The sequence below is a fragment of the Chrysochloris asiatica genome, unplaced genomic scaffold (assembly GCF_000296735.1).
Source record: "Chrysochloris asiatica unplaced genomic scaffold, ChrAsi1.0 scaffold00096, whole genome shotgun sequence".
Lineage (NCBI taxonomy): Eukaryota > Metazoa > Chordata > Mammalia > Afrosoricida > Chrysochloridae > Chrysochloris > Chrysochloris asiatica.
Genome location: NW_006408614.1, coordinates 2,634,602 through 2,648,708, shown reverse-complemented (window position 1 = coordinate 2,648,708; position 14,107 = coordinate 2,634,602). Strand labels below are relative to the sequence as shown.

Here is a 14,107-nt window from a genome sequence, read left to right as displayed (position 1 = left end):
GAACCTCCGTTGTGCAGCCATCCCAGAGACAAACCCTTTGTGAGGAGCGAAATGGTGACACAAATCTGACAAACGTTCTCTGAGCCTCAGGCAAGGCTGTTTTATCTCCAGTTAAACCTGTACTATTGTACACACTCACCCATTACCCTTTCAGAAATCCTTTTCCTATTGGCTTTAGCTTTTCGGTCACATGTTATCCAATGTCAGTCAATAGGGCCTTGATGTCACTCAGGCCAAAACTTGGGAAACTTTCAGGCCACAGACAGTTGGAAGGAGTCACTATGGATTGAAAATAACTCAACCGCACTCAGCAACAGCCGTTTGCCCAGATGGCCAGCTCCCATAGGCCCTCACAAAGAACACCTTATGAGAATGAAAACAAAAGCTTCATTCTATCATTGGTAAGATACCAATGAGGTATTGTTTGGTTTTAGTAGATATTGTTGCGTGTTGTCTAGTCAGTTCCTACTCATAGCGACCCTGTCCTAGGTTCCTAAGGAGTGGCAGGTGGGTTTGAACTGCCAACTTGTGTTTAGCAGCCTAATGCTTAGCCTAGAGTGCCGCACCAGGACACCTTAGTAGGTATCAGGCATTGTCGAGTCCTGTTAGTAGCATAAATAGAATCATGCTATAAAATTAGCAGTTGGATCCCAGGCACTGGCCAGTTGGGGAATGCTGACAGTGGTCCCTGGGATCACTGGTCTAGGCATGAGGCCTCCACTCTCAGACAGGTCCACCCCAACCTTCAGTGCCTTGTGAATGCCCTTCACGGAAGAGACCCACCACCAAGATCATCCCTATCACTATCTCACTCTTCCTTCCACTAGAAAACAGCAAGGAGACCGTCTCTAAAAAGATGGTGCCAAGTGACACAGAAGCAGTGATGGGCCTAGAAAGGTCTCGGGTTTGTGCTAACCGGTTTATGCCGGAGGCAGAACCCAAACCTCAGCAAAAAACCCAAACCCAAAAGTCCTTCTCTCTTCAACTATTCACAGAAAATCTGAAGGTAATGAAAGAGGCATACACCACCTTTAGTAACAAGCCAACCCTTTGTAGCTAAGTGTGATGTTGACCTTGTGTTGCAGGGTAGAACTGTGTTTCCTGGGCTTTCTTAGCTGTCATCTTGACAGAAGCAGATCGCCACCACTGGGTTAGTAGCTGATAGCAAATGACTTGTACCACCTAGGGCCCTACTCTTTAGGGACTGGCAGCGCAAATGCACTTCTGAGTGGGGACCAGGCAGGTGGCTTATATGAGGAAAATACAGGTGGGGTTTGGGGTTTTAGGTAACAATTGTGGTAAAATGGAGACAGAACAGCCCACCCAGAATGCCAGATCTTTCTGTGCGATCTTCCACGTTTTTAAATCTTGGCCAATAAAAAGCTTTTTGAACACGGCAGAAGCTGTTGCCTGTCAACTCTACCTTTGATGAATTCCTAACTTAAAAAAGAAAAAAAGCCCCCCAAAATTGAGACTCAGTGGAAATGCACGCTTAGATTGGTAAACACACGCATCACCGTTGGGGAGAAATGGGGTAAAGGCAGCAATGAAGCGGCGAGCTAAGCCTCACAATATTCAGTGGGCTTTTGTGGACCCAGTTGGGGACCTGGTTGGCAAGCAGTGCGAGGAGACCCGAGGACTCCTGGGCCCAGAGTCAGTGACGTGGCCACGGAGGACTCAAGTAGAGAATGGAGCTGCCGGCTGATGGGGAGAGGGCATGTGCACAAGAACACCCACACTTGCAGATGACACCCACGTGACCGGGACTGGATGACTGGATGATCAGAGCTCAACCAGAAGAAGAAAGAAGGGGGGGGTGGGGTGGGGAAGAAGATTGAGCTGATCCGAGCTGATGAACTTGACCTATGCATACGAATGCAGTGACACAAAAGAGGTGATAAATCCTTACAGCAAGAAACTTTCCCACCCCCTCCACACACAGAGTAGGCAGAGAGGGGCAACTTGGACATTGGATACCCAAATGGGGAGGGAGGGACTACAAAGGCAAGAAGTAACTGGCTTACAAGCTTTCAAGAGGGAACCTAGAGCTAGGGGGCATGGAGGAAGGCCAAAGGCCGAATCACCAGTGAGTACTATCCAATTTGTCTAGGTGGAGCTGATGAAATGAAATACAGATGGGTAACGTGCGATACTGTAGTGAATAGTGGTTATCAAGACGGATTGTGAGTGTTGGAAATGTAAGGGTAGATGTTTTGTAGCAAGGAAGAGAGCGATTATTTCTCCAGTCTAGGAGCGGAGGTCTCTGGGACCACCAACGGATAAGAGCCGAGAACGGGACCCCACCCAGAGAACCAGGGATGCCTGAGATGGAGACAGAGATGATGACATGGAGGAATGAAGCGGCTGGGGACTTTGGATCCAGAGAGGGAAAGGAACTGTGGGCCGAAGACTGAGGGGACAGGGGGGAGGGTAGAGCATGGGCTTCTAGGATATGCCCTTTGGTCGGAAGACGATGCATGGAGAGGATTGGAACCATAGCAATGTAATGATATACGATGGAATGAATATGGAACTGAGGTTCTCTCATGTAAACTATCATATAATTCACAATAAAACATTAAAAAAAAAAGAAAAAAAGCCAACCCTAAGTAATAAAACTCTAACCTAGTCAGAAAAAGCAACAGGGAAATAGAAAAGAGAAGCAGCTTAAAAACAGACAATATATATACTTAGTCTCCCCATTTTGAAACAAAACCAACAGGAATTCACAAAGAGCTCATCTTGTGTAAAAGGGAGCTGGCTGCATGCACCCATAGGCAAGATGGGGGTGCAATATTGAAAGTGACGCCGGGTGCCAGCTAACCCCAGATAAGCTGCCATCCTGCCTATCTGTCCTCACACTATCACTTTGAGGCAGGGCAGGGATGGGATGAAGAGGAAATCAAGGCCCTGAACAGAGAGGGTCCCTCAGTAATATTGTGGAGCTCATGGGCTACCGTTTTCCCAGTCCACATTTTGGCACCATCATCAAGGGTTAGAAGACCTCAGACAGCAGGCGTGAGACTGTGCGTCTGCTGACAGAGCACCATGCATAAATGCATGAAGTCACAGACTTCCGTTTGACAGAGCAGCCCACTAGGGACCACCAGGAGCTGCCCGGGTCTTCCCCAAGGCTCTGGATTTCTCCAGAGGCTGCGAGGAGGGAAGCACGAGGTGTTGCCCCAGGACATGCACTCATCGCCCTGCCTGACACACAGATGCAGGGGTGCATTCAGGGGCTGGGGCACTTCCCTGGCCATCTGGGTTGACCTTACACCTGAGCCTTTGGTCTAGCGCAAACCCCTTGCCTATGTATCCTAAGCACCTAACTTTCCTGTCTGGTACCTTGGGCAGCTCCCAGCATCCATGTGCTCAAAGTACTTGGCAGAAAGAGTGCTTGGCAACATCAGGTGGCAGGGGGGCCCTTCTCCCAGGTCTGCATCATGACCATGTCTGTCTGTCCTGGGCCCTAGCACATAGAACACCTTGGTCCACTGGCCTGAAGGGTCCCCAGGGCAATGGTGTGGCATTTATTCTGGCTTGTTGTGAGAGCCGGGGGTCTAGATGGCCCAGCTCCGCACTCTCTGGACTGAAGGCCTCATTCAAAAATCTAGCTCCTCCAGCATCCCTCCAAAGTTGCCACTGAGTTTCTGACCCATAGCACCCTATGGTACAAGGTAGAAATGCCCCACAGGGTTTATAAGGCTGTCACTTTCATGGGGATCCTGATGTGGCGCTGTAGGATAAGCACTGGACTGGTACTCACAAGGTCAGTGGTTCAAACCCACCAGCTGCTCCTCAGAAGTCCTATACAAGGGTGTTATGAGTCAGAACTGATTTGACAGCACTTAACAAGAAATCTTTATGGAAGCTCACGGTCACAACTTTCTCCCATGGAGCGGCTGTTGGATTTGAACCTCTGATCTTATGGTTAGTTAACTGAACACTTAACCACTATGCCATTAGAGTTTCTTCAAGGAGCCACAATTGGTATTTTGAGTGGAACAATTCTTTCCTGAGGGGGGCTGTCCTGCAGGATATGCAGGAAATTCCAGGGATGCCCCCAGTTGTGTTGACGCCCCTCAACAACCACATACACACACACACACACACACACACACTTCCAGTGTTGCCTGGAGGGCTCCTGGTTGAGAACCAGAGGATTGGTGACCTCTTCATACATTTGGCAACGGAAGCCCCAAAGGCTGAGTAACACGCCCAAGGCCACATTCCCAGACGTGAGGACTTCCAGTCCAGGGTTCCTTCCAGGTGGCTGCTGATGTAAGTGCCACCACACCACCAACACGCCCTGGGATGCCATACACAGTGGGTCACCAACTGTCTCCACAGCATGGAGAAACAGAGGCCAAGAGGAAATGACCTCACTGTAGCCCCAGAACAGGCATGTGCTAAGAGGGGAGCAGGTCCTCGGGGACACATCCCCCGAGATGCAGCTCAGCTGAGTCATTCTGTGACCGTGACAGCCTCCGGTAGACAGATGAGGCATTTGTAGATACCACCATCTCAGGGTCAGCATGGAGCTTGCGGAAGTCTGTAGGGTTAGGGCCAGGGGTGGCTGGGATCCAGCCTTCATCTCGAGTCTCCCGAGGGCTCCATGGCAGTGTGGGCTCCATCACAGTACCTGGCCTTTCTCCCGGCATCCTCACAGTCTCCGTTAGGAACTAGAGACGTCAGCACCAGCTCTTCCTCAGGATCCTGGAAGAGATCTGGAACCCAGGAGAGGGAAGTGGCCAATCAGAAGAGAAAATGCATGACTGGGAACGCTAGACTTAAAGGGGAGGAAGCCAGGCCCAGTGGAAACCTACTGGAAAGACAGCAAAATCTGAAAAGTCACCTACCCTTTGACCCAGCAAGTCAACTTCGAGGATTTGATCCTAAGGAAATAGTTAGGGCTCCTCAGTGGAACCACAGCAACTAGTCTGCCACCTACCAGTCTGAGGAGGAAACCAACACTGAGGAATCCCAGCAAAGAACTCAGGTCCTTGATGAGCCCCTGAGCTCCTGAGTCAACGGCCCTATGAGGGAAAGATTTCCCTGACTGTCTAGGTGAGCTTGAGTCATGCTTTCTCTTTCGGCAGCAGAACATGCCCTTACGGTGGCTGTTTGAGTAAACAGTGGGATGTAGGCATTAAATCTGATAATGTATAAAAAAATTCCACACACATACAAATGAGTACAAGTAAAACCAGGAAAATCTGAGTTAGATTGGGGGTGCAGGATTGTCTCCATGGCAACATCCTGGGTGTGATTTGAACTATAACGGTATACTATAGCGTTGCAAGATGTCACCAATGGAAAAGTAGGCAATGTGTACGTGGGATCTCTCTGCATTACTTAGTACAACAGCATATAAATCTATAGTTACCTAAACAAAAAATAAATAAAAGTTATAGATGTAGAACTGTTGATATGGATTAACACCCCACTAGCCCACTACTGCTGACTTGATGCCAACTCACACTGACCCTACAGGACTGTTGTCCCCTAGGGTTTCTGAGGCTGCAAATCTTTATGGAAGCTGGAAGCTAGAAGCCAACTGCCTCATCTTTCTCCCTTAGAGCAGCTGGTGGCTTTCAATGACTGACCTCTCAGTTAGCAGTTCAGTGCTTAACCCACGGCACCACTAGGGCTTATATGGAATGATCGTTAGATTACTGATGGAAAGAGAAGGCTGTAACACTCTGTAGTATCTATGTGTAATGTTGTTGTTAAGTGCCATTGAGTGAGTTCCAAGGGTGGGTTTGAACTGCTGACTTTGTGATTCACAGTCCAGTGCTGATCCTACAACATCACACTAGGAATCCATATATGTGTAATTGTTGTTGTGTACCATGGAGTTGGTTCCGACTCATAGGGACCCTGTTCAGGGTTTCTGTGGCTGTAAATCTTTACGGGAGCAGAAAGCCTCATCTTTCTCCCGCGGAACTGCTAGTAGTTTCGAACTGCTGACCCTGAGGTTAGCAGCCCGATTTGTAACCACTGCGCTATCAGAGCTCCTTTGCGTAACAGTCCATGTTTATATATGGGGTCCTGGGGTAGCACTGTGGGTTAATGCGCTGGACTGCAAGGTTGATTTGAAATGCAAGGTCGGTGGTTCAAGCTCACCAGTCGCTCCTCAGAAACCCTATACAGGTTTGCTGTGGGTCGGAACTGACTCGATGGCACTTAACAACAACAAAATTATATATATTAACTACACATGTATAGTTCATAAGTACAATATGCATTTTAATAAATTCACTTCTATATGAGAACAACTGATTATATGCAACAGAAAGAAAAATTATCCAAGAGTTACATAAAATTGTTAATATTCTTTCGCTTTAATTATTTAATTATTGTCGTTTTCATTTCCAGATATATTAAAAATGATGATGGAAAAGTTGAAAGTGAACACTTTTGCAATTACATGTTTTAAGTACCTGTTGCATTTGGTAGATTGTTTGTATCTAATTTTATAGAAGCAAATTTATTAAAGTTTAAACAGAATTCATATGTACGTGTGTTGTCATTATTATTAAGTGCTGCTGAGTCAATTCCAACTCTTAGTGACCCTGTATAGTGTTTCCGAGGAATGACTTTGAGCCGAAGAGTGGGCTTGAACCACTGACCTTGCAGTTAGAAGCCCAGTGCTTATTCTACAGCGCTACATATGTGTATGTGTGTGTATGTGTGTGTGTGTATATGTGTGTATATATGTGTATATGTGTGTATATATGTGTATATGTGTGTATATATGTGTATATGTGTGTATATATGTGTATATCCAAAAGAATGGCAGAATTAGCAATGAGTGATGAAATCAAGTGAGTAGTTTCTAATATTTGCTCTTTTTTTTGTTTTTGCATGTTTTGAACTTTTACCTGTGATGGCAGTATTCTACAAAGGCCTCCAAGAGCTCTCCCCCAGTGTACACGGCCTGTACAGCCCCCTCCCCTTGAATGTGGATGGGACCTGTGAAGGTTATGTAATGGTTGCTGCTGATGATGTTGGGTGTTATGAAGTTGACTCCGTGTGACAGAGCCGAACAGCCCAATAGGGGTTTGTAAGGCTGCAGTTCTTATAATTACTCCTGGTGTGGTGCTGTAGGGTAAGCAATGGACTGTTAGCCGCAAGCTTAAACCCACCCGCTGCTCCTTGGAAACCCTATACAGGGTCCCTAAGAACAGGAATCAACTGGAAGGCACATAACAACCATTCTTTATGAGAGCAGAGTACCGGCGGAGTCGCTGGATGGATTTGAACCACCAACCTTTCAGTTAGCAATCAAGAGCTTAGCCATTAAGTCAACAAAGATGATGGGGTTTCCTTTCTATGATCACGTTACATTATACATGACTCCTTAGCAGACGGGAGTGAGATTCTCCTGCTGGCCTTGAAGAAGTGGGTTGCAATGCTTACTGCGGTCTTGTGACAAGGAGCTGGCAGTGGGGAGGGGGAGGACTCTTAAAACTGACGGCAGTCCAGCTGACAGCCAGTAAGAACCAAGAAAACAGAGGTCACATTCCTACATGGATTCTGCCACCAACCATGTGAGCTTGCAAAAGGACTCTGAGCTCCAGAAAGGACCGCAGCCCAGCTGATACCCTGACTGGAAGTGTGAGACTCTCAGCAGAGAAAGGGAGAAGCTGGACTCAGACTTGAGACACACAGCAACTGTGAGACAATAAATGTGCCTTGTTTCAAGCCTCTAAGTTTGCTGGCATCTGTTTTTACACAGCTGTAGCAAACGAATTCATCACCTGATGGTTTGTAAAAGGGATGAAGTAAGTTCATTTTAAAACACTGTCCAAGGTTTGCTATACTTTTCCAGATACTTTGGGGCTGGAGATCACAGCCATTCAGCTGGTTACAACCTGCTCCCCTGAGTATTTCAGTGCACCCCAACACACAGCCAGTACCTACATCACAGCCCTGCCCATATTACCTCATTAGCCAGAGGTACCCAGGGCAAGAGCCCTCACCTGGGGTTGTGGGCACTTCGCATTGCTCACTATGGATGCTAATCCCACTCTGTCCCGAGGGTCCCTGTTTCCACAGGACCACTCCCATAATTTCAAGCACTCTGCCTTGGGAATCCAGGAAGCTGGGAAGTAAGACACTCACCCTGGGCTGGGTCGCTGGAGGAGGCTTCCGTCCCGCTTTTCCTCCGGCTCCAGGGACCCCAAGAAAAGCAGGCCAGCAGTCCTGGAAGGCCGGGTCTCTCCCAGGCTCCCTCACCTACAAAAAACACAAAGCCCCAGAAGCAGGGTCAGCTGGCTCCAGCAGGACGAGACTGTGTGATTTTCTGTTCAGCACACCAAGCACTTCTACTGCCAAGTGCCCTAACTTCAGTCATTTGACTGGAAAACAAAGGTTCTGATTTGCCAAAGTAGGCTCACAATAAAAGTTTTTTTAAAAAAAGAGAAAGTCCAATACACACACACACACACACACACATGGAGTTCTGGTAGCGTAGTGGTGATGAGTCAGACTGCTAATCTCAAGGCCAGCAGTTCAAAACTGCCTGCCGTTCCACGGGAGAAAGATGAGGCTTTCTGCTCCCGTACAGATTTACAGCCTCGGAAACCCTGTACAGAGTTACTATGGGTTGGAACTGACTCCACAGAACACAACCACCACTACCATCACACACACACATGTGGAGTCCTAGTGTGGCGCTGTAGGATAAGCACACAACCACAAGGTCAGTTTGAATTTCAAGGTTAGCAGTTCAAACTCACCAGCCTTTCCTCAGAAACCCTATACAGGGTCACTATGGTTCAGCACCGACTCGATGGCACTTCACAACAACGTATATAAACATATATAAAAGTCCTTGTGTGGTGCTGTACGATAAGCACTGGACTGCAAGGTTAGTTTGAACCGGAAGGTCGGCAATTCAAACCCACCAGCTACTCCTCGGAAACGCTATGCAGGGTCGCTATGACACTATGAGTCGGAACTGACTCCATCCTACAAGGTTGCTATGGGTGGAAACCTTCTTGAAGGCAGTGGGTTTAGGGATTATAGATGTAATCGTGTTTTGATAATGGCAAACATAACAATTGCAAGTTGATCCTAATTTTCTGGAGATGACCTGATAGCCTTCAGACATTTGCAACAATCAACAAGAACAACATTTAAAAAAAAAACGCAGGCAGCCAAGAAACTAGAAAATCCTTGCTCTAAATTTTGACTCAAGACCTTCATTTGGACCCAAGTTTAATAAGACTGGCTTCTTGGGTTTTCTATCAAAGATGGATGGGTTGTTGCTGTTAGGTGCCATTAGGTGGGGTTTTGACTCATATGTTGTTGTTGTTGTCGTTAAGTGCCGTTGAGTCGGTTTCCGACCCATAGCGACCATGGACAGGGTTTCTGAGGCTGTAAGTCTTTATGGGAGCAGAAAGCCTCATCTTTCTCCTGCGGAAGAGCTGGTAGTTTTGAACTGCTGACCCTGAGGTTAGCAGCCCGATTCGTAACCACTACACTACCAGATGGGTTCAAATTGCTAACCTTTCAATTAGCAGTGAAATGCTTAACCACTGTGCCACCAGGGCTCCTTGCAGTTGGGTTGTTGTTGTTGGTGAGCCGTAGAGTTGTTTCCAACTCATCACAACCCTGTATAGAGTTTCTGAGGCTATAAATCTTTGTTGTTGTTAAGTGCCGTGGAGTCGGTTCCGACTCATAGCAACCCTGCACAGGGTTTCCGAGGCTGTAAATCTTTACGGGAGGAGAACGCCTCATCTTTCTCCCGCGGAACTGCTGCTAGTTTCGAACTGCTGACCTTGTGGTTCACAGGCCGATTCGTAACCACTACGCTACCAAATCTTTACAGGCTTGGAAAACCTCAGCTTTCTCGCCACAGAGCACCTGGTGGATTGGAATTGCTGACCTTGAAATTAGCATAACTCAGTATGTAGGTGCCATACATAAATTGGGCAAAGAGATACTGAAAAAGGCAAGCAACCTAAAAGTCTACGGCAGCAAGCAAAGAGATGGGAAAATGTTAAAAAAAAAAAAAAACACACCAAAAAACCCAAACAGCCCTACCAAAACCAAGTAGGTATAAGGTGCTGCTCCCTGAAAAATCGTTTGTTTGGTTCACTATGTTTTTATAAAAGCAGAAAAGAATTTGAGCAGAGAATGATTTCCTTGCAAAGTATTAAAATTACCAAAGTGCTTAAAAAGAGGCTTAGTCAAACTAAGGATTCATTCACACATTCCTCATGCCAGGCAGGGAGGGGTCAGGGAATGGGGAAGATAGTGGTGATTAAGCGGATTAACGCAAACAAAGACAGTATTGCTTGTCAAGGGATTAAAGAGCATAAGGAAAAGGACAGGAGGGTCAAGGAGGACTTCCTAGAAGAGAAGGCCCAGTGGAAATGAAGAGAGGGTTGGCCCGGTGAAGAGGAGGTGAGAGCAGGTTTGGCTTTAGGGGTCTGAGAGCTGCTTCTGGTCTCCCAGCCAGCCCACTCCGGTTCCTGACTCATTTGTTGTTGTTGTTAAGTGTCAGCTCTGACTCACTCGAATATTTCATTCCCAGGATGTCAAGTAAGTAACAACAGAATTCAGGAGGCCGGTTACTGGTCTTTAAACGGAGCAAATTTCCTCCAGGTCTCAAGAGTGAGAGGTCTTGGCAAGGGGAGAGAGTAGGGGTCAGTCTTAAATTGAAAGAGGCCCACCTCTCACCCAAGGAGGCCAGGTCTTCCTGTTAGGAAAGCACCCCTCTCTCCCTTTCTCCCCAAGTCTGTAATCAGTGGGTAGTTGATTAGCACACCAATGACCCCAAGCACAAAACAGCCATAGTCTGCAGTAACCTTCAGTAACGTTTAGCAAAGGCCAGATGGGGGCTATCACTCCAAGGAGGTTCAGGAGGGATCTACTGTGCAAAGAAAGCCAGATCCAGTTATATGTAATACCACACTTTAGGGGTGGTGGTATGTGCTGTCAGTTGTGACTCAGCGACCCTGTTTCCGGGGCCTGTTAATCTTTACAGGAGCAGAGAGTCTGGTCATTCTCTTGCTGAGTGGCTGGTAGATTCAAACTGTTGATAACCAACTACACTACCAGGGGTCCTTAGGAGCCTGGAGAGTTCTGTGAAATCTTAAGCCCCAAGACCAGATTCGGACCTGCTGATGGCTGGGGAGCAGGAAACACTTTATGTGAGGGTGCAGGGAAAAGGGGGTACCCACAAGAGCTAGGTGGTGCCGCTAGATTATTTAAGGAGTCCTGGTGTGGCACTTCAGGATAATGCACTAGACTGCTAGGTCGGTTTGAACCGCAAGCTCATGGTTCAAACCCACCAGCCGCTACTTGGAAACCTTGTACAGGGTCCCTATAGGTTGGAACCGACTCGATGGCACTAAACAACAAGAGCTGGGGCCCACAGGAATTTAAGAGAGGGTGAGCAACCAGGGTGGGAAGGAACCAGGAACGACTAGTGCTTTCAGTCGCTGACTTCATATCCTATAACCTCTACTGCTAAGACCCTGCGAGGTTCTCACATTGAGCGAGACGCCGCGCTCCAAGCTGTGCTCGGCACCACCAACCGCTCATTCCAGTTCTGCCGAATGCCCCAACCTAGCAGTTTTCCAGCAACCCAAGTCTTTCCATCCCCTTCCCCTCCTAAGGCCCTCCTGGCTCTTCTCTCCAGACGAGCCGCCCCCTGTGGATGTCTTCCTCTGCATCTCCCATAACCTCCCACCTTCCCGAGACAGGGCCACTCAGCTCCAGGTGAGAGGCCCTGAGCTAGGTACTTTCCATCTCTGAACCTCAATTTACTCCGCGCCACCATGAGCGGGTCCAGTTCAAAGAGGTCCAGCCTGGGGAGCCCCCCCCGCAACCCCACGAGAACCCCCGTGCAGCCTCACCTGGTCTCCAGGGCCCGGCAGCTTGCAAGGCCCTACAGGCGGCCGCCTGGACAGCCAGGCTGGAGGCTGGGCGGCCGGGGTTGTAGGTGACCGCCTGCACCGGCCCCCCAGCCTGGCTGCCAAACACGACGTGCAGCAGCGCCTCTAGCAACTGCAACGCGGGCGCCACCGCGTCCTCGGGCCCGGCCTCAGTCACCAGTACCGCGACCAGCGCCGCGCCAACCGGCCGCCGACCGCGCACGTCCCGCAGCATCTCACGAAGGCGGCGCCTCCGGCCCCGGGCAGCCAGCGACGCGGCGCGGCACAGCACGAAGACGAGCGGCGAGCTGATGGCGCGAGTAAGCGGCCTGGGCGTGCTCGGCGTCCCTGGCGCTCGGCACCCGGCACCTGGCCCCGCATCCGCCGCGCCGCCCGTCTTGGCCCGCACCGGCTCGGGCGGGAACAGGGCGCGCGCGAAGTCCTGCAGCTGCGCACGACTCGGCTCGCGCTCCCATAGCTCGCCCACCAGCAGCACCTGCCCGCGGCCCCCCGCCGCCTCCACCAGCGCCTGGAAAGGCGACTCGGCTGAGTTTGCGGGCCGGCCAGCCAGCGTCTCCAGCTCGCGCTCCATGCCGCCGCCGCCGCCCTCTGCACCCGCCGCGCGCTGCCTGGGAAGCCCGGCCGGGAGGACACGCCCCCAGGGCCGCAGCCACCGGCTCCCGCGCACAGCCCCAGAGCGCACCGCCCCAGCCCTCCCCGTGGCACCTATCTTGGTCCCTGTTCATTCAGCAAATATTGAACAAGAGCCCACTAGGTGCACAGGTCCCTGGGGGACTGGGGGAGGGGACGCAAACTCTTTACTCTCTCCTAGTCCTGGAGCTCTGGTAGCGTAGTGGTTACGAATCGGGCTGCGAACCTTAAGGTCAGCGGTTCGAAACTACCAGCTGCTCTGAGGGAGAAAGATGAGGCTTTCTACTCCCGTAAAGATTTACACCCTCGGAAACCCTGTATAGGGTCGCTATGGGTCGGAGCCGACTCCACGACACTTAACAACAACAAATCCTGGTGTGGCGCTGTGGGCTAATGCGTCAGACTGCAAAGTCGATTGAACTACAAGGTCGGTGGTTCAAGATCACCAGCTGCTCCTTGGAAACCCTACACAGAGTCGATATGGGTCGGAATCGACTTGATGGCACTTCACAACAACAACTAACTTAAAGGTTGGCGGCGCCAAGCTCCTCAACGGCGCTGCAGAAGAAACGCCTGGCGATTTGCTTCAGCCAAGAAAACGCTAAGGAGTAGGTGTACTCTGTAATACATGGGGTCGTCATAAACCGGAATCCATTCCACACTAACTGGGTTTGGTTTTGGCTTTAAACTAGGTGGGGGCGCTGGACTACCGACAGTGGGGAGAAGCAGAAAACAGAAAACACGTGAATACGTAGACCCGCAGAGAATCTGATAAGTGCTAAGCGGAGCCGGGGTGGGGACAGGTTTATCTGAGGAGCCCACAGGGCTTGAAGAGAAGGGACTTTTGGATGAGCTGTGCTGCTTTAGGCGAGTGGGTGACTAAGTGGGGAGAGAGCTGAGGGAGACGAGTGGAATCAGATGTTAGTTATTTCTGGCCCCCAACTCCCTTTTTGAATTTTTAGTACGTAAATGTAACAAAAATGGATGGAGGGTTGTTACCTTAGTTACTGTGGGCCTGAGGATATTTTCAGGCGGATTGTTGTTTTCTGTGCAGCTTCATACACGGAGGTAGATGGCTGTTGCTGCCAGCACTTGGACCCACTGCCTTCAATGTGCGTGTCAAGAGGCAAAATGCATTTCATTTCAGTTTGGCTGGACTGGTCAGCCTTGTCCAGTAGAGCTTTCTGTCACAATAGGCATATTCTCTATTATCTACCCTTTGAACTGATGATCTTGTGGTTAACAGTCCAGTGCTTATCCTCCAGCGTCACACCGGGAGTCCTGTATATGGTCACTATGAGTTGGAACCAACTTGATGGCACTTAACAACAACAACAACATTTAATTAATGGAGGATTAGTGGGTCAGTGGTAGCGATTTCACCTGCCATGCTGTATTCCCAGGTTCAATTCCTGATCAACGACCATGTCCCTCAAGTGAAGCCACCACCCATCTGTCAGTGGGGGCTTGAGTGTTGCAACAACAACAACAACAACAATAACAATAACATGATGCTGGTTTCAGTGGAGCTTCCAAACTAAGACAGATGAGGAAGAAAGGCCTGA

The 14,107-nt window shown here is 49.4% G+C and overlaps 1 protein-coding gene across 1 annotated transcript; it reads right to left on the bottom strand.

Annotated features, from left to right (window-relative positions):
• Window positions 1-4,590: 4,590 nt before the first annotated feature.
• Window positions 4,591-12,483, bottom strand: LOC102833293 (chromosome unknown open reading frame, human C2orf72). The gene is made up of 3 exons (XM_006866736.1): window positions 11,874-12,483; window positions 8,128-8,241; window positions 4,591-4,727 (listed from the first exon to the last, which is right to left on the bottom strand). The coding sequence occupies exons 1-3, from the start codon at window positions 12,481-12,483 to the stop codon at window positions 4,591-4,593; spliced, it is 861 nt and encodes a 286-aa protein (XP_006866798.1).
• Between the last annotated feature and the right edge of the window lie 1,624 nt (window positions 12,484-14,107).

Coding starts and splice junctions, on each gene's coding strand:
- LOC102833293 (XM_006866736.1), bottom strand. CDS start 12,483: ATGGAGCGCGAGCTGGAGACGCTGGCTGGCCGGCCCGCAAACTCAGCC. Junction 8,242..11,873: donor TGCCGGGCCCTGGAGACCAG/GTGAGGCTGCAC, acceptor TGTTTTTTGTAG/GTGAGGGAGCCTGGGAGAGA. Junction 4,728..8,127: donor CTCCAGCGACCCAGCCCAGG/GTGAGTGTCTTA, acceptor CCTGGGTTCCAG/ATCTCTTCCAGGATCCTGAG.